At 33.4% G+C, this 18,517-nt stretch overlaps 1 protein-coding gene and 1 non-coding gene across 3 annotated transcripts in view; both read left to right on the top strand.

The window, feature by feature from the left end:
• Positions 1–18,517, top strand: part of LOC145278247 (uncharacterized) — a 1,121,062-nt gene that overhangs the window by 659,737 nt on the left and 442,808 nt on the right. The window contains exon 1 of one of the 2 annotated variants that reach the window (XM_080130539.1): positions 14,685–15,444. The exons of the other annotated variant lie outside the window; for it this stretch is intronic. Within the exon in view, the coding sequence (XP_079986665.1) occupies positions 15,438–15,444 (7 nt within the window). The 5' untranslated portion in view covers positions 14,685–15,437. Of the gene's footprint in view, positions 1–14,684; positions 15,445–18,517 lie in introns of those variants that run through there. 2 annotated transcript variants of the gene reach the window in all.
• On the top strand, positions 7,942–8,014 carry Trnac-aca (transfer RNA cysteine (anticodon ACA)). Its single transcript has one exon. It is a non-coding gene; the product is annotated as a tRNA-Cys (tRNA).

Genomic DNA, 18,517 nt, shown 5'->3' on the forward strand with positions numbered 1-18,517 from the left:
GGAATTCTGTTCCGCTAGCCTGTTTTCCAGCTAACTACAACATGATCGTCTTCAAGTTTAATGTAAACAAGTTGAAACGTCTAATTCTAACAAATTTTCACCACTAACAATAATTACACTGTTGTCTCAGTGACCACTGTACTCTCCTTAATCTTTATCCTTGAGTGGCCTTCGGGCCTTTATAAATGATTACTCCTTTGTAAATAAAAAAAATACATTTTGATGGCGACCTAAACCATTTCTTTTTTTTTTTTTCTCTTCTACGGAGATGTAAGGATTAGTGCTATTTATTTCAGATTTGCCTCACTTGCCTTTGATGCGTGTTCCGACGAACGACCTAGGTTGGTCCACCGGATATCAACTGACACCTTAGTCTTTCAGTATTTCTTAAGATTAGAATAGTCTATTAGTAGGCAACATAGGTTAGTTGGCCCACCTCCCAAGCTGATAACTCCGGACGGTGTGTCAGTATTTTTTCCTCTTTTGGGTGGACTATGAACGGCTCGGTGATTTTCCTTTTTCTGCGCGAACGTCGTGGTTCTGTTGTAATTTGGGTAGGTTCAATACCAAATGTGTCGTAGATGGTTTCAATAGCCTTGGGGGATTCATTGTTCAGGGCGAAATTCTTCTTTTGACCTGCAAGAAAAACGTTTTACTGCCATTTTCTCATGTATTAATCGCGAGAATTTAATAAAACAAATGATTACTGGCGTGAGTAGACTTCGCCACAAGTAATTAAGGGTCAATAAACCTCACCTAAAACTCCACTTGTAATAATCCATCAGACAAGGGGCAATATTGTCCCAAGGTATTCCGCTAGTGTTGTTAACCTGATGAACTGTCTATTTTGCAAAGATGCCGAGTAAAACGGTCTGGCAGTTCTTCCATATTGTGGAAAAACAGCTTGAGTGCTATTATTTTGCTGTACGTTATATTTTTGAGTGACGTTGTCTCTCAGTAAATAATGTTGCAATACTGGGAAAATAGAGTTGCGACTGTTACCTGTTGGCAGTTTAGCTAAAGTTTTCCTATCCGGTGAAAAATCGCCTGCAATAGCAAAGGCATTTACGACTGGGTCGGTTGGCGAGGGTGTCATAGAGTAAGCTGCCTGATTTTTGTTTCTTGGTTTGTGGTCAGGGAGAGCTACTTTTCTTCGATTTACAACAGTATTGGTTTGTTTGCGCCTTCTGTTTGACTTTTCGTGACCTAGAACAAGAAAAGTTTCCCTTTAGTTTGTTTTTCAAGACATGGGCGTCTGTTGTACTCTTTATTTTCGTGTTGCAAAAATTATTTATTGGCTGGTTCCATAATTTATATTCATGAATCCAGTCAGAGTTTGTTAATGTTATTCCGTAATACATAAACTTTTTTATTTTCACTCCGCCAAACACACACTGGGTTTGTACTTAATTTTATTTCTGCAATGAGTATCTTTGTGTGTGTGTTTTTTTTTTTTTTTTTTTTTTTTTTTTTTTTACATTTTCTTGTTAAATTTGAGCAGTCCTTAACCCAATGCAAATTACCACATCGATTAAACGGAGACGGCATTTTCTTTCTTCAAATTCTTTCTAACCTATGTGCCGATATACTTGTCCTTTTCCCTTGTGTTTTTAACATGTTTTTAAATGGTCTGTCTGGGTTTTTTTTTTATCTGCAAGACTCCAGCTTCGATATCACCCGAATCTTATTAATTTCTATTTTCTGGCAATCTTGCGTTAACTTTTTTAGAGATAGGTTTGGTTCATTTTCTAATTTTGTTAGGACAGGCCTTCTAATTTCTGCATCTCGACCAGAAGTCAGTCTTTGCGCAAATACTAAACATTTTAAATTGTCTGCACTGAGGTCTGCAAGTTTGCATTCGTCGCAATGTTTTATTTACCATGCTTGCGTACGTTGCGAAATCATCTTCGTCATTCTTCTGCAAATTCAGACATGACAGACGCTTATGGAATATAAAGAGACTTTCAAGCTAAATAGTTCTGTAATAATGTCCACCATTTCAGCGAAAGATTATTCCGACGTTTTAAGTAGTAATATAAAATCCAAACTTGTTATGCTCGGTCGTCTCTAGTTTCCGTAATAGTAAACGAACCTTTTTCTGGTCCGACCACTGTTTGTAGTCGATGCTAAATAGATCTTCATAGCGACGAAAATAAACTTCAAATGATTTACCTTCTTCAGGTCCGTAACAGAAATTGTCGTTCGCATTCTATATTGAGTCTTTTGAAAATGCGGTATTATTATCGGTCGACGTATTATTTTTTATGACTTGAGTAAGCATCTCTTTCATGTGATGTTGAATTTCATATTGCCGGACCTCTAGCCTCACTAGTTGTTGTTGTCTTTCATCTGAGCGTTTCTGGTGTTCAAATAATCATTGATGATGTTGTTGTTAAATTTCAACCGAATGTCTTTTCCCAGAAAAGAAAAAAATATATGTCGCGAGCAATATTCAATATTCCTTCAACTTTATGTCTTTTCATAGCACAAAATAATCTTGAGGGGGGGGGCAGCTCGAACCCCTATGTACTGTTTTATTTTAGTAAGCCAAAAAAAAAAAAGTTTGCTGGCAATTATTTAATAACGCGAGAAAAAAACACGAATAATTCGTATTTCTCTTTCTTTTGTATTTATGGGTGTGCCAAGATATCGTGACAGTGCCAAGCAAAGAGAAGAAAAAATATGAAAATATTCTTACGTCCCACGAGTTTGCAATACAAACTTTTCTGTCCACGCACTTATTTAGTTTTCGCGAGTTCTTGTTTTTCTTCTTACCTCATTGTTTTCTGAACACTTGCTTGGTTTAATGCAGCTTTTCGTCGTGAGGTCTTTTAACTGCTGGGGGTATATTAAATTCGAGTGACCTCTGTGAGTTTGAAGTCCAACGTCGCCACTGTTATAGCCATGTTAAGGGTTGCGAAGAAAAACAGAACGCCAAAATAAAGTAACAACGTATCGCAAAGCATACAATAGGTAAATTATTTGAACAACCTAGGCTGATCCACTGGATATGGACTGATTATTTATTTGTTTCCCACGAAACAAAATGTGACACAAGGTCGGTTTAATGTGGGATATATCCAGCTCCTCTCAAAAGGGGATTCTGCAAAAATAAAACTGCCTTAGTCTAGAAGGGTTTCCCCCTCCATTGAAGAACAATTAATTTGAGTGCAGCATCTGTGCAGACATCACACTTCAGTGACCAGCCCAGTACAAGTACCGGATGTCGACTGATAGCTTATGGCTTAGTCTTCCGGTATTTATTGAGATTGGAGTAGTCTATTAGGAGGTAGCATATGTTATTTCCGCCACAACACTTAGTAATACACATAATCAGTTAGTTTCGAGTTTGGGGTTAAACAGAACATGTTAACACGAAACATATCGTCTCCGCGTTTTGGAAGCCGGGTGAAACGCAACTTTAGAATAATGTAGAATTATGTATTGTAGCCCAGATGGGAGGTCAAGAATAAAGCTATATCAAAAATATAATCTATTGTTCCTATTTACAATGCCTCCCCACGGAACAGAGTTAGACACCAGGGTCGTTTTTTTTTGTTTTTTTTTTTTTATGTGGAGAAAAGGAATAAAAATTAAAATTGTCTCAGTCGTGAAGGATTTCTCCTCCACTGACAGAGAACAAGAAATTGAAGTGCAGCATGTGAAAAACAGGGTATTTATTTGCTCCCTCCCCCCGAGCAAATTAGGCACAAGGCCGATGTTTTATGTGAGGAGTGAAGGGGAAATGGGGACCAACTCCCCGGGGAGTAGGGGAGCTGGATAATGACAATTGGTATGAAGGGTTGCCCCTACATTGACCAAGATCTTATATGTGGGGGTTCCCCACATATGGTCTTTGCTTGCAGTATCTGCCGGAATAGATACTACACTTTGAGGTATTTATTTGCCCCCCCCCACTGAGCAAATTAGGCACAAGGCCGATTTTTAATGTGAGGAGTGAAGGGGAAATGGGGACCAACTCCCCGGGGAGTAGGGGAGTTGGATAGTGACAATTGGTATGAAGGGTTGCCCCTACATTGACCAAGGTCTTATATGTGAGGTTGCCCACACATATGGTCTTTGCTTGCAGTATCTGCCGGAACAGATGGTATTTATTTGCTCCCCCACCGAGCAAATTAGGCACAAGGCCAATTTTTAATGTGAGGAGTGAAGGGAGGGGGAAGGGAAAAAGGGGGACCAGCTCCCGAGAGGTGGGAAATGGGAGCTGGTTAAAGGTCAGGCATGTGGGGTTGCCCCCACATCTGGTCTTTGCTAGTCATAGCTAGTCATAGCTTGCAGTATCTGCCGGAACAGATGCTACACTTTGATCTTGGTCCGAAGGCCAAGTAGGTAATAAACTTGAATAATAAGAAGAGACGAAAACACAACGGAGAGAGGTATGTTTTTGCCTGAATGTTAATTAACTGCTTTATTATATGTGAAACGCCCGCACACACATACAACAATAAAAGTACATTTTTTAAAAAATTTTTTACAAGGTGGTCACCACTTATAGTACATTTTAACAACTACACATCACGCTATTTATATACACTGCAATCATTTTATACACCCACCGGCTACATAACAAAACAATTTAATAACTTCTTAGTCCGTGTCGAGGAGATGATATATTCTAATTTTTCTTACAGAATACTTAGTTTATATTCGTTAGATAATGACGTCATAAACTAGGTATTGAACTTCATGACTACTCCTGGATCTAGCCCAATGACATCATCAGAATGGTACTGTACCAACCAGTTTCGGCGCCTTATTCTGAAACAATAAGGCGCCATAACTGACTGGTACGATGTCCTCCCAATAATGCCGGTCTTGGATATGATCTTAAACTATATCCGATGGTGAGGCCCCAGCTTGCGGGCTTTGGGGAATGTGGAGCCACCCTTTAATTGCCATTGCTCCCAGGTCCACTCTGACCCGGAGTGGTAGTACCTGTTAGAGTCCCAACTATGGGTTAAATAGAAACCGACTTGAAAAAAAAACAAAAAACAAATATATTCTATTAAAAAACTTTTCTTCAAAATAACTGGATTCGGCATAAAATGACCTGAAAAGGGTTGATATGCTGTAAAACAAGCAACCAACCTAATAATACCATTGGCCTAGATCCAAGAGCAGAGCTGCTGGCTATGAAGTACCACATCTTTGAGAAGATTTACTTGGTTTTCATTAATTAATGACGTCATAAAATTAAAACTGAAAAACTTTTCTGGAAGAAGTCAACTTTAACGTCTTGTTACTAATGGCCGAAAGCAAAACGCATTCACTCCATCATTAAATCAGCACTGTACAAAAGGAACCAAGAATATTATCACGTTAAAAAAAAAACATGTCTTTTCTCAGGGTTGATATATTTATTTGTAGCAACAACAATAGTGACGGACGAGAAACATGGAATTTTGAATAAATTTAATTTAATTCCTTTTACAAATGAAAGTGAAGAAAAGAAAAAAAAATTTTGTGAAAAGTGTGTATGAACGTTGCTTTAGGAGTAAAATAAAAATAAAAATAAAAAATAAGAGAAAAACTTAATTGGATCGATATTGACCTTTTTCCTAAAACGATGAAAGACAGTATAAGTCCATTTTCTTTCAAAATCACCTCCACGTTTTATCTCATGTAAATGCGTATTTTGAGGGTACTTGTCCAGGATTCTCCATGAAAGACAGAAAAATCTGTTTGATGTACGTACCCGTGACGAAAAGAAAATATCGTACACCAAAAATCAGGTAAATTGATCAAGTAGTTTTATATTTTAAAAAAGAAAATTAAATTTTATGACTACAATACAAACGACAATCTCACGGCGCAATACTGTAAACAGCTTGAAGAAAGAAGGGAGATCAAATAAGTCAAGCTTGCGAGATTTTAGAAAGCCATTCTTAGCATGGTCATCTTAGGGTCACTTGAAAAACAAATTCGCTTAAAAATGATTTTCTTTATAAAAATAAAACTACTTGATTAATTTCCGTGATTTTAGATGTACCATAGTTTCTTCTCATTGCGCGTACCGATTTTTCATTTTTCATATCGATTTTTCTTTTATTTATTTATTTATTTTCTTTTTTTTTTTTTTTTTTCGTGGAGGTGTTTTAGACAACCACCCTTTTTTCTCGGAGACGGCCTATTCTTTCCTCTAGCACTTTTTGATTTCTGTTCTGGCGAAAGGTAGAGCCTTGCTTTCCATAAGATTAGTCTTTTCTATTAAAAGTCACGTGACCTGTCAACGTCACAGATAAAGTCCTGCGGTCACGGACCTACAGTACCGATTATTAAGAAGGATGGTTATTTTCTATTTCAGTGAAATCATTCATAAAACTGCTCCCAAAATGACTGTATTTTATTTCCCAAGAGACAAAATCAATGTGTTATATTTGAAGTATTTTGTGTATAATGATATGTTTATAAAATAATGTTCCTCCTTGTTAAAAAAAAAAACGTATAGATTAACTGATTCTATATTTATTCTCAAATAGTTTTTAATCTTTGAATTTGCATCAACAAGTTATATAACATTTACAAAAATCGGTTCTTATTTAAAATACGGTCCAGTTAAAAAAAATACAGAAAAATATTTAGAATGTATGTATTCGTCACGGAATGAAGATGTAATATCACAAAAATGACGAAAAATGATCAAATAGTTTGTTGTTTTTTTTGTTTGTTTTATTTACTAAGAAAATCAAAATTAAAGATTTTTAGTGAAACAAAAAGTTTTAATTATTTTGAATATAAACCAAATCTCGGTAGTTGAATTGAGTTGTTCGCCCTTGAATGGTAGCATATTTAAAAACAAACAAACAACACATGGCAACTCCCGTTTCTCCCATGTCGCTCGTCAGAAAATTTGATTTAAAAAAAAATTAAAACGTGCTTATGCCATGTGTGTGTGTGTGTGTGTGTGTGTGTGTGTGTGTGTGTGTGTGTGTGTGTGTGTGTGTCCGTCCGTCCGTCCGTCCGTCCGTCCATGACCATGGTATTCTCACCTGCTGTTTCTGGCGAGATCGACGTTGTGTCCAGAGCTCAGCAAAGGAGAAAGTTCAGTGAGCAGAACGTATGGGAGTAAGTTAGGGGGGGGGGGGATAGCTGATCGGTGTATACTTAGTGATGTGAAAAGAACGAATAAATAGTTTTGCCTTATCCAAGTGAATGCAGCAGGCGTGGCTAAAAAAAAATATAAGGCGGATAGAAAACATAAGAACAATTTGTGTTTATTTTGAATTTCATTTAGTTTTAAAAATATAAGACAACTCTTTATGATGTACGTACTCGTTACATAACGAAGATGTCATAGTCCAAAAATTATGTAAATTGAGCAAGCATTTTTTTTTAATTAAGAAAATCGAATTTTATCAGAAAGCGAAGGGGGGGGGGGCGATAGCGTCCATACGATTTACAATTTTTCCAAAATTCAAGGGCGAGAATTCAAGTCGACTACAGAGATTTTGTTTATATTAAAATAATTAAAACAAGTTAATCGCTAAAATCGTAAAATTTGATTTTCTTAATTAAAAAAAAAAAAGAATACTTAATCAATTTATATGATTTTTGGAATATGACATTTTCGTTCAGTGAAGATTTTTATGTATTTTATTTTTTTAATCAAATGTAATCTATACTATTAATAAAATTCTAAATGTTTATTTATGTGTATATATACGAATAAAACTTTTGAACGGATGCAGATGCAGTCTGCACCGAATTGAAAAATTCTTTGTTTTTCCCTGAAAGGTGTGGCTTCCTAGATTGTCCTTGTCTATACATGATTCGTAACGAACAATGCCGAGTAACATAAAAAGCCTGGAATAAAGGGGTTTCGACAGTTTCGTGCAATTATCGAAAAAGTTACCTGTCCATGTCAACGGAATTTAGCACAGTCTTTCTACAGTCGTGGTAACATCTTTCGCTATACGGACAGGACTTGTGGCGCAATGGATAATGCGTCTGACTACAGATCAGAAGATTCCAGGTTCGAATCCTGGCAAGTTCGTAACAATTTTCACCATCATTTTATCCAAGGGTTAGTCATTATCCTTAGGGTATATTTTTTTTTCAGTGATTTTGTTTTGTGCATATGATAATTTCCCATACTCCGAGTTCACAGGGTTAGCGTTGAGGGTAAGACGATGTTGAACGTACTTGATGTTGAGTGTACTCGCTTTTTTGTTTGACTCGGCGTTGTGGGTGCCGATGCGGCGCAGCCGCTAGTTCTAAATAAGTAGCGAACGGTCTTATACACGAGGCTATTGTTGTATAAACCTTGGTATGAACAATGCTGGCATGTCTTTTTTACATCTAAGAATACTGCCAAACACATACAGTACCTTATTGTGAAACTTCATAAAAATCGGTCTTGACGTTTTCGAGTCCATAGGGAACGAACTCACACACACACAAATCATTATATATATATATATATATATATATATATATATATATATATATATATATATATATATATGTATATATATATATGTATTTTATTATACCATCCCTATTTAAGTTAAAACATATTTAGCAAAGTATCATTATGTACATCTATATCAAAAACCCTTGTAAACGTTTTTTTTTATTTTTAATTTTTTTATTTCCATACTTTGTGGACCAGGCGCGAACGCAGACCTAACAATTTTAATGAATCATCATTATGCCAGATCAAACATACCCATTCCTGTGTCTCAATCTTCTATCAGTATATGTGATCAGTTTTCTATAATAGTCAACCATATAAGAACCTATTCTGCACGTGGTAGCTTGTCTTATTATTTTCCATTCGACTACCGGCGAATGTCTGCTTTCCTTGAGTTCCCAGTATTTATTCGCTAGTGTTGTTTTTATACGGTGTTTTTTTATTTTTGAATGTACTCTTGTGGTCATAGTATCGGGTTTTGAAATCTAAGGAAGTCATACCTACGTAATATTTCTTGTTATTCGGGTTTTCTTTCGCAAATATTGTTGCTTGATAAACTACGCTTTTTGTTAGACATTTATTTTGAACTGAGCAAAGTGTGCGGTGTCTACAGTTGCATTTATCTTGTTCGTCATTAGTATTTTTATTTATGGTATGGTTGTTCTTGTCCGGGGTTGGTTTATTATTATTATTATTATTATTATTATTATTATTATTATTATTATTATTATTATTATTATTTCTGCTAGTGTTGGTTTTATTTTTGTCATGGTGTCTACTTTTTTTATTGAAAAATTTGCTATCCTGTACTTTAAAGAACCCCAAAATCTATTAAACTGTAGACGAGAAATAGCAAACAACTAGAGAGAAAGAGAGAGAGAGAGAGAGAGAGAGAGAGAGAGAGAGAGAGAGAGATTTACTTTTAAACGAATTTATATCACGTTGTAATGCTAAATTAGTTTAAATGAAAAATGGTTGCAATGTCGCTAAATAGGTGATATGCGAAAAATAAGGCATTAAAAATGTTTCTAATCTCAAACATTATTACATGAGAAGTAATTTTGCGTAAAAAGTTAATTTTTTTACGCATTGAAACTCTAGAAATGCGCGATTAAAATTGAATGAGTAAAATAAATCAACATGGCTGCCACTTAAAATTTTGTAGACCAAGAAGCAACCTTAACAAAGATTGAGTGAAATGGAACGAGTCAACGGGACTTCTTTGAATTTGTTTAGTTCGTATCTTTATGAATTTATGTGGAGAGAGCGAGTGGCACAAGTAATTCATTGAAATCCTTTTGTAGCATCACGTGCATTTTAAAACAATTTAGACCAGTTTTACTTTTTACTAATTAAATTATTATTAAAAAAACATGCAAAATAAGTTAAACATTTAAAAAAAAAGCATGAAACATAAGTTAAACTTTAAAAAAAAAACATGAAAAATAAGTTAAACTTTTAAAAAAACATGAAAAATAAGTTAAACTTAAAAAAACATGGAAAATAAGTTAAACTTAAAAAAAAAACATGAAAAATAAGGTAAACTTTAAAAAAAAACATGAAAAATAAATTAAACTTTAAAAAAACATGAAAAATAAGTAAAACTTAAAAAAAACATGAAAAATAAGTTAAAAATAAAAAGTGAAAAATAAAGTTTCTCGACATATTTGTTTATTTGTTTGTAAAGCCTGCTGAGTAATCTTCCGAAAATGAAGTCTTTTTTCCAATTTGTCAGTAGCTGAGAAAAAATGAAACAGAGTAATGGGGAATTTGATAATGAAGCAAGGGTTGTCTAATAAATTAACTGTGTCAATATATTTATGCATTAATTTTAAAATCCTGCTAAGACATCTTCCAAAAATGACATAATTTTTCTTACAATAATAGTGCCGATAGTGAGGAAGTAAAGAAACGCAGTAATGTTGAAAATCATGATGAAGCAAGGGTTGCCTAATCATTAACCAACACAATGTATTTATGTATTAATTTGGAAATCCTAATGATCCATCTTCTAAAAATGATTTCAATTTTCTTAAAATCATGGTAGCCTTGGTGGAAAGAGAAATTAGTTTATATATATTGTACAATATCCGTCGAGAGTATGTTAAATTGTTTCATATATGTATATAAATTACCCGTCCGAAGGTAGGTAAACATATTTTTAATATGGGTTGTAAATTACCCGTCCCATAAAGGTGTATATATATATATATATATATATATAAATATATATATATATATATATATATGTATATATATATATATATATATATATATATATATATATATATATATATATATATATATATATATATATGAGAGAGCTCTAAGTTAATAAAACATGTTAAAAACACTTTGAAAAAGAGTTAAAAACATATTTAATCTGAAAAGGAAACACTTGATAAGTGGATAGTTCTTAATCCGCGGAGTTTCGAAGAAATACTTTCCTTCTCATCAGAGGGTAGGAATTAACAAAATGCGGGATTGGATTTTGCATACAAAAGTATTTGATGAAACTACAAGTAAGTTAAAGATCTTACTTGATTACAAAAAGTGAAGCAGAGGGAATATGGTAAAGAAAAAGGTGATTACACGTGAATGGATCGTCTGGTGAAAGGTAAATAATCCAATGACGGTAAAATACCAAAATATAACTCCAAGAAAGTTAATTGAGTTTCCATTTGCACAAGTAAAATCCAAGGAAATCACGTAATTGGAAGATGGTCCAAAATAATCCAAAAGGCCGAAATCCATGTAATAATTCACAAATATGTACAAAGAAAAGAAAATGGGAAAATTCCAATAATATTAATAAAAGAAAAATAAGATATGCGTTTAACACGACTGCCGAGACAAAGTGTAATTAAGAAAAATCAGTGAAGAAGAGGAGAAAAAATGAAATGGTGATAGAATTAAATATAAAATAGAAAAGCAAATGTCAAAATGACCCAGACAAGATGACGTTAAAAAGGCGCGAAAAATATAGGGCAAAAAAGAGGTCAACTGAAATGTACAGGTTATTACTTAAGAAAATGTCAGCAAGTGTTATTAAAAGACACTAAATGGAAAAAATAAATAAATAAAAAATATAAAATAAAAAAATAATTTTTTAATAATTTTATTTTAAGGGGAGAGGATGGCCGGTATCTAAAAATCCCGGATAAAGCAAGTAAGTATGTAAGTAAATGTATATAGTAAAATATAAGTAAATATGCATACAAGATATGAATGTGTAGGTAGATTGATATATTTGATAGATAGGAATATTTAAAGACTAAAACGGAAATTGCAGATTAAAAAAACCCGGCCAAGCAAAGAAGAAATAAAGAATTAAAATAAAGAATTAAAATAAAGAAATATTAAGTTATAAAGTATTAAGAAAGTATGTAGAAAAAAAAACGATTATGTTAAAGAAACATTATATATATCTGAAAGGTTAAAGTAATAGCTATGTAATTTCAAAATTACCATAATTAAATTTGGACTTATGTTTATAAAAAGAGATCAGTTCGTTTTTAGAATTTATTGTTACTTTGAGGGGAAGTAATTATAATTATAGTTTCGGTTGTGCAGAGGCGACATGACTTAAAGCCTGGAGTATAAGACTTAATTTTTTTATGATAGTCCATTTGATTGAGAAGGGGGTATTATTAAAGTTAAGTTTTTTCATTAAAGTGCTTAGAAAAGTTCCTTGGTTATTATTAGAATTATGGTTGTGAAAAGAAGAAATGTGGTTTGATATTCTTTTCTTAATTAATGTTGAAGTAGCGCCGATATATGTATGTACTTTATTAAAAGCTCGAGGTCTGGTATTAATATGAAATTTGCTGATTTGTATTAGTTAAATAGTTTGAATTTTGTTCATAGTGTTCAACAAATGGTGGGACAATGATTGTACGAGGATTATTTTGTAGGGGATTTTTGTAAGGGATAATGAGCGTTGTTAGTGTTAGGATGGCTGTTAGGAAAAATATTATTATTCTCATCATCATCATCATTATTATTATTATTATTATTATTATTATTATTATTGCTAGTTGTATGATTGTAGACGGAGGGGCTGCTCGAGTGCTATATTAGATTAGTAACTATATCAGATGGAGGATGGGAAGAAGGATAACTTAAAGACGAAATATTAGGACCATTCGAGAAATGCATGTTAGCTCCAATGCCGCTATTTAAAAACAGGGCTACCCCCCCAAAGCATAATAAAGGTTAAAGAAATATTTTTATAGGCATTTACACTAGTGTTGGTTCTTTTTTTTTAAATACGGGCTAATCACAGTCAGCAATGTTTTTTGCTAGTTTGAGCGATTCTTTTAGCGAACTAGTGTGAAAAGTCTTTGTGGAGGTAGAGCTTAGGAATATAACACTTAATTGCTTGTATATCCACTTTCTTTCATCATAATTTATAACCCTAGCCAAATCAGGAGTTACCACCACGCGGGACTGATATTCCTTATGCTCGTTTGTCCTTTCTTATCTTCTCTACCCAGAAAACTTGTATTTTTTACCAGCTGCTAAGAGGTGTCTCATCAATATTAAACCAAAACTATTTAGTTCAGTTCAAGAGGATTTTCTCAATAGAGAATGATTTTGATAATAATAACGTTATTATTTAAGCATGTTTAATACTCTTCTGCATGTACCTATAGTTCTAATAATTAATTTTATTTCACAACAGATATATGGAATTGGGGCAAAACATAAACAAACAAAAACCAAACAAAACAAAAGCACTGATAATTTCACATTGGCAAACCAGAAGAATACCCGATTCAAAGTTAGAAGCAACCGGTGTTTCATCAGATTTTATTCCTGATATTAAAGTTTATCAGCATAACTTCTGGCGAGAGTTTCAATTTCCCAAGTTTATTTGGTCAATTTTTACGACGTGCCCCAGCGTATTACAAGCGCCCCAACCTCCCCATGTTAAGAACGGCTTTCGGAATAAACACCTCAACCTTCTCATGTTAAGAACGGCTTTCAAAGTTGGGGGTGGGGTATTCCGAAAGCCGTTCTTAACATGGGGAGGTTGGGTGCTTATAACGCTGGGACACGTCGTAAAAATTGATCCTTTATTTATTAAATTGTCAGGTGAAAGTACAGAATAGTTAACACCCTTACCTCTTCAGATTCAGCAGATTATTTACCATGTTACCGTAACATTTTGGGTGAATTTCTACCAGTAATTTGTTTTATTTTTTAGTTATTATCGAGACTCCTAAACTATAACCATATTCTATCGACTATTTTTTCTTGTTCTCACGTATTGCTAGACACTTGGAATTTCTAAATCAATTTTTCCAATTTTCTGTAATATAACTTTTTTTTTTAAGTAAAATTTTTTTGGTGCAAGAAAAGCGATTTAAATCATGGAATTAAGTTTCCATTTTCCAAACTTAATAAAATAAATTGAATTTAGGTAACTATGGCAGCAGTAAAATTTTATTTAGATTTTTTTTTTTTTTAGATTATTATATATAAACATTTATGATAAAATAATTATTAAATAAAACGTTATAATTTTTCTTTGCGGTACTTCTACAGAATTTGAACCTAACCAAACCGACTTTATACAAAATTCAAGCTAAGGGACTTTAACCATATTTTAAACTAGGGGTATGGGAGCTTGCATTTTTCGAACCGTCCTATGTTTCATTTTATTCTTTTTTGTCAAATTGGTATTTTTTTTTTTTTTTTTTTTTTACCTAGTTATTCACGTTTGCCGTTTTTTTTTTTTTTTTTTACCGAGCACCATTAGTTAAAGGGAAAATTCTTCCCAGCTCGCACTTAGGTAAAAATGCACTTTCGTAAATAATTGAATTCATTCAAGACGTATCGCAAAAACAAAGGACATATATATATATATATATATTTCCGTGATTTTCGGAATATGACATTTTCGTTCCGTGACAGGTACGTACATCAATTTTTCTGTATTTTTTTTTTTTTTTTTTTAATTCTGGATATGAACAGACAAGTGCTATAAATTTTACTCTCTCCAAAGAAAAAGAGAAAAATAAAAACAAACAGTATTTTTCGATCGACCTACTATCGTTAAGAAGCGGCCCTTATTTTCCATCCTTTTGTAACACCTTTAATCAAGCTACCTGTCGGGAGAAAGAAAGGGATGGTAGATAATGAGAACGGCGAATTGTTGCTATCTTTCTCTTTCAGTCTCTGTTGGTTACCAAGGTATTTATCAAACTTTACGGCCTACCATCTCTATCCCCCCCCTCATCTCTCCACAATGAAACCAACTGCAGGTGTCAAGCGCTTAAAAAGAAAACAGTTCGGAATTTTCACTTTGTTTAAGACTCGAGACGACACTACGACACGCACGAGAAACACGGCGGCATTTTCTCGATTTCTGCCTTTTCTATTTTTTGTTTATTTCCAACTTCGATCGATGAAAAAAAATGGGTCTTTAATTTTGAGGCCTCTTTTTTGTTAAACAAACGCGAAATAATATTAGGAGTTTCCCCCGTTCTAAAAACAAAAACAAAACAACAAAAACAATAACATCAGCAAAGTACATATAAGAAATACGATTTACTACAACGACAAAAGCGAAAAAAGGGGAAGAGGAAACTATTTGTCATATTTATTTGCGGGAGAAAAAAAAATCTTTTTATTTATTTAATTGACACCTGCTAGTGCTACGGATGAGACGAGGAAAGTGATTTAAAAACTTGCCAGTTTTTCTCTTTTTTTCTAACCTATTGTTTTAAAAAAATCGATAAAAACAGTCAACAAGTTTTAAAGATTTGAATATGTAAAACCAAAATCAAAACGGTGAAAAAAACAAACAAAAAAAAAAAAACGTGTCTCGTCAGGTCATCAACATTATTGGAATATTTTTCACTACACATGTCAAACCGCGAGGAGAACGCAACATTTTTACCTGGTCACCCTGGTTTTTTTTTTTTTTTTATTACCTTTCTTATATCTAGCGACGAAGGGAAACTTAATACAATTCGTTTGATAATTAAACCTCAAAATGCCAGGTAAAGTTTAATTACATTTTTTAAACACTTTGTTCTGTTTTCTTTTGCCCCCCCCCTTTTTTTAAAGTTAAAATGACCAACTAATAGTTTATGTACTAAGCTGGTATAGAAAAGACAAACAGGGAATACAGTCGCATATTTATGATATACAAACCACAAACCAGTCATGGAACAAAGATGTCATGTTCCAAAAATCACGTAAATTGATCAAGTATTTTTGTTTCGAATAAGAAAATCAAATTTTATGTGGAATCCGACGGAGAGCGTGGAGGGTGCCTTTTTTTTTTTTCTAAAGAAAATTTAAAAATTTTAGGACGGACAACTCTATTCGACTACCGAGATTTTGTATTCAAAATAATGGTACTCATGCACTTATTGATCTGTGCTGAAATAATAACGTTATTTAAAAAGCCATTCTTAACATGGGGAGGGGGGGATGTTTTGTACCTATTCTGTACTTTAACCTTACAACTGAATAAAAAAAATTCTTTTAAACTTTAATTAAACTTGGAAATACGAATTTAAAAATAGCGCCAAAATAATTAAGTTTTTGTTTCAGTAAAAATCCTAAGTTTCGATTTTCTTAGTTAAAAAGAACTACTTGATCAATTTAAGTGATTTTTGGAATATGTCATCGTTGTTCGGTGGTAAGTAGTACGCATATCAAAGTTTTTCTGTATTTTTATTAAGTGTAATTTTGGTGTTAATGCAGAGAGTGACTGGTCCGCTATTTTTTTTTTTAAATCGTATTTCCACGTTTAATTAAAGTTTTATGGTATGTCTTATGCATTTGTAAGGTTAAAGTGCAGAATAGGTACAAAACACCCTCCCCATGTTAAGAATGGCTTTTTAAATAATAACGTTATTTCAACACGGATCACTCTCTGCATGAGTATCGTAATTTTAAATAAGCATAGGCTTAGGACAAAAGTTAAATAATTATTAGAACAAAAACACATGTTTTAATATTCTCTAATAATAGTTTTTGTTTGTTTTTGTTTTTCTCTGGAGGGGGTGCCCTCTCACCAAACAAAGTTTTACAAATGAACCATAACATTCGAAATTGCTTTAAAATTGACTTTTAAGACTTAAAAAAAAAAAAAAAAATCACGTTCAAATTTCCCACAGCACCATAAACATTGGGTCGGCTGTGCTTGTGTTCATATTTATTTTAGTCTTTATTCTACTCTTTTCCCGGCGTTGCCCGGTTGAAGACCTATTGCCGATGAAGAGCCGGTAGAGAAATAACGTGACAGCGTTAGGGTTAGGGTTAATTCGCTGTCACGGTGTTTGTATAATAATACCGAAATAACTTGTAAACATGAATATTTTTTATTATTAAAATAAGATTTGGTGCTTATGCACTTATGCTAATGTGAATTGGTGGTCAATAGTATTTTCAAGTTAAATTGAAGTTTCACGATCTCTCTCTCTCTCTTATTAAATTGTTTGGTGTAAGTACAGGAACTACAGAATAGTTACACAAGATCAAAGTGTAGTATCTGTTCTTCAGATGCTGCACTTCTATTTCTTGTTCTCTTTCGGTGGAGGAGTAATCCTTCACGACTGAGACAATTTTTATTTTTGTACCTTTTCTCCACGTTAAAAAACGCCCCTGGTGTCTAACTCTGTCCTGTGGGGAGGCATAGTAAATAGGTACAGAATAGTTACAAAACATCCCCTTCTGCCATATTAAGAAATGCTTTTAAAATAACGTTATTGCAGCACGGTAACATAAGTGCATAAGATTTTGACGAATCCGTTTAAAAAATTTTTACAGTAAATATTCGACGGTGCTAATAGCGGAGAGAGAGGAGACAGATTGGTTCACGTGTACGCTGTTTTCAATTTTTGGAGCGAATTATTATTGAGTGGACCAGATTATCGCTTGAAATTCAAAATAAAATCTAAACTGTTAAAAAAAAATAAATTAAAAAATAATAAACTGCTAAATTCTCGAAACTTGCCTTTAAAATGTCGAGTGGTTCTTAAATGAGTGTTCGATTTACAAGAACGTTGCATGAGAAACTGAGCACCCCCACAAATATTTAAATGACTTTTTTTCTTTTTTTTTTTTTTTTGATAATCTGGTAGATTGTCTTTTCTATAATATATACGGGGGGGGGGCGATTACCTCTCGTAGTTATGAATCGATCTCTGTCGCCTCTCCGCTACTAGCACCTCTTCCCTAAAACAAATATCACACGAAACACAAGATCCTCTTTTATTAATATAGATTAAAAAACAAAAGTACCGTTGATTTTTTTTCATTATTATTTGTGGTCGTAGGATGTATTTCTGCAGTTTACGGACGGACCCGGAGTGCATTTTCAAGTAAATTCTGTTCTTACGCTAGCAGTTTATTAAATTGTTAGGTGAAAGCACATAATAGTTACAAAACGGTCTCACCATGGTATGAACGGATTTCTAAATAAGTTATTCCGCCACGACTCGTAAACGACAGAAGTACGCTATAGGGAGTTTCGGAAGTGGTTTTACAGCCTTCTAATTGGCGAAGAGGAAGTGCTTTCGGCCTTTAAAGTTTGATCTGTTTGATCACTAAAACCTTTCATAACCAACATTTCTCGGATACTGATTTCTAAAAGCTGTATACAGATGTGTGTGTGTGTGTGTGTTTTAAAATCTACACACTCAGTTTAATTGGTACATATTTTTATTTTTTTATTTACATTTTCTGCGGATGAAATCTCTTTTGTTATGCGAACGCGCAACAAAAGAGCCGACCTTTCCTCACGGTCGACTGGCGACGACGCGCTGTTCGCCGCTGTTCTTGTCGAAAACATGTCAAATATTTATTTTCTTTCTTACTGTAGTAGTAATAGTTTTACTCCTCCTCTGAAAATAAATAAATGAACAACAAAAAAAAAAGGCAATTTTGTAGCTTAATTGCCTAGTCTACATTATTCAATAACTCCTGCAAAAAGCACCTGCTAATGTGTACAAAGTAATATTTCGAATTTTAAGAAAAACAATCTAGTAGTTTGCTTTTAAGGTTTTCAAAGTTTATGATACTTCTACAGAAATATTTTCTTAATCTTAACCGGCTCTCTCG

This window comes from Euprymna scolopes, chromosome 1 (assembly GCF_053919585.1).
Source record: "Euprymna scolopes isolate OS-2025 chromosome 1, ASM5391958v1, whole genome shotgun sequence".
In the NCBI taxonomy this organism is placed as follows: domain Eukaryota; kingdom Metazoa; phylum Mollusca; class Cephalopoda; order Sepiida; family Sepiolidae; genus Euprymna; species Euprymna scolopes.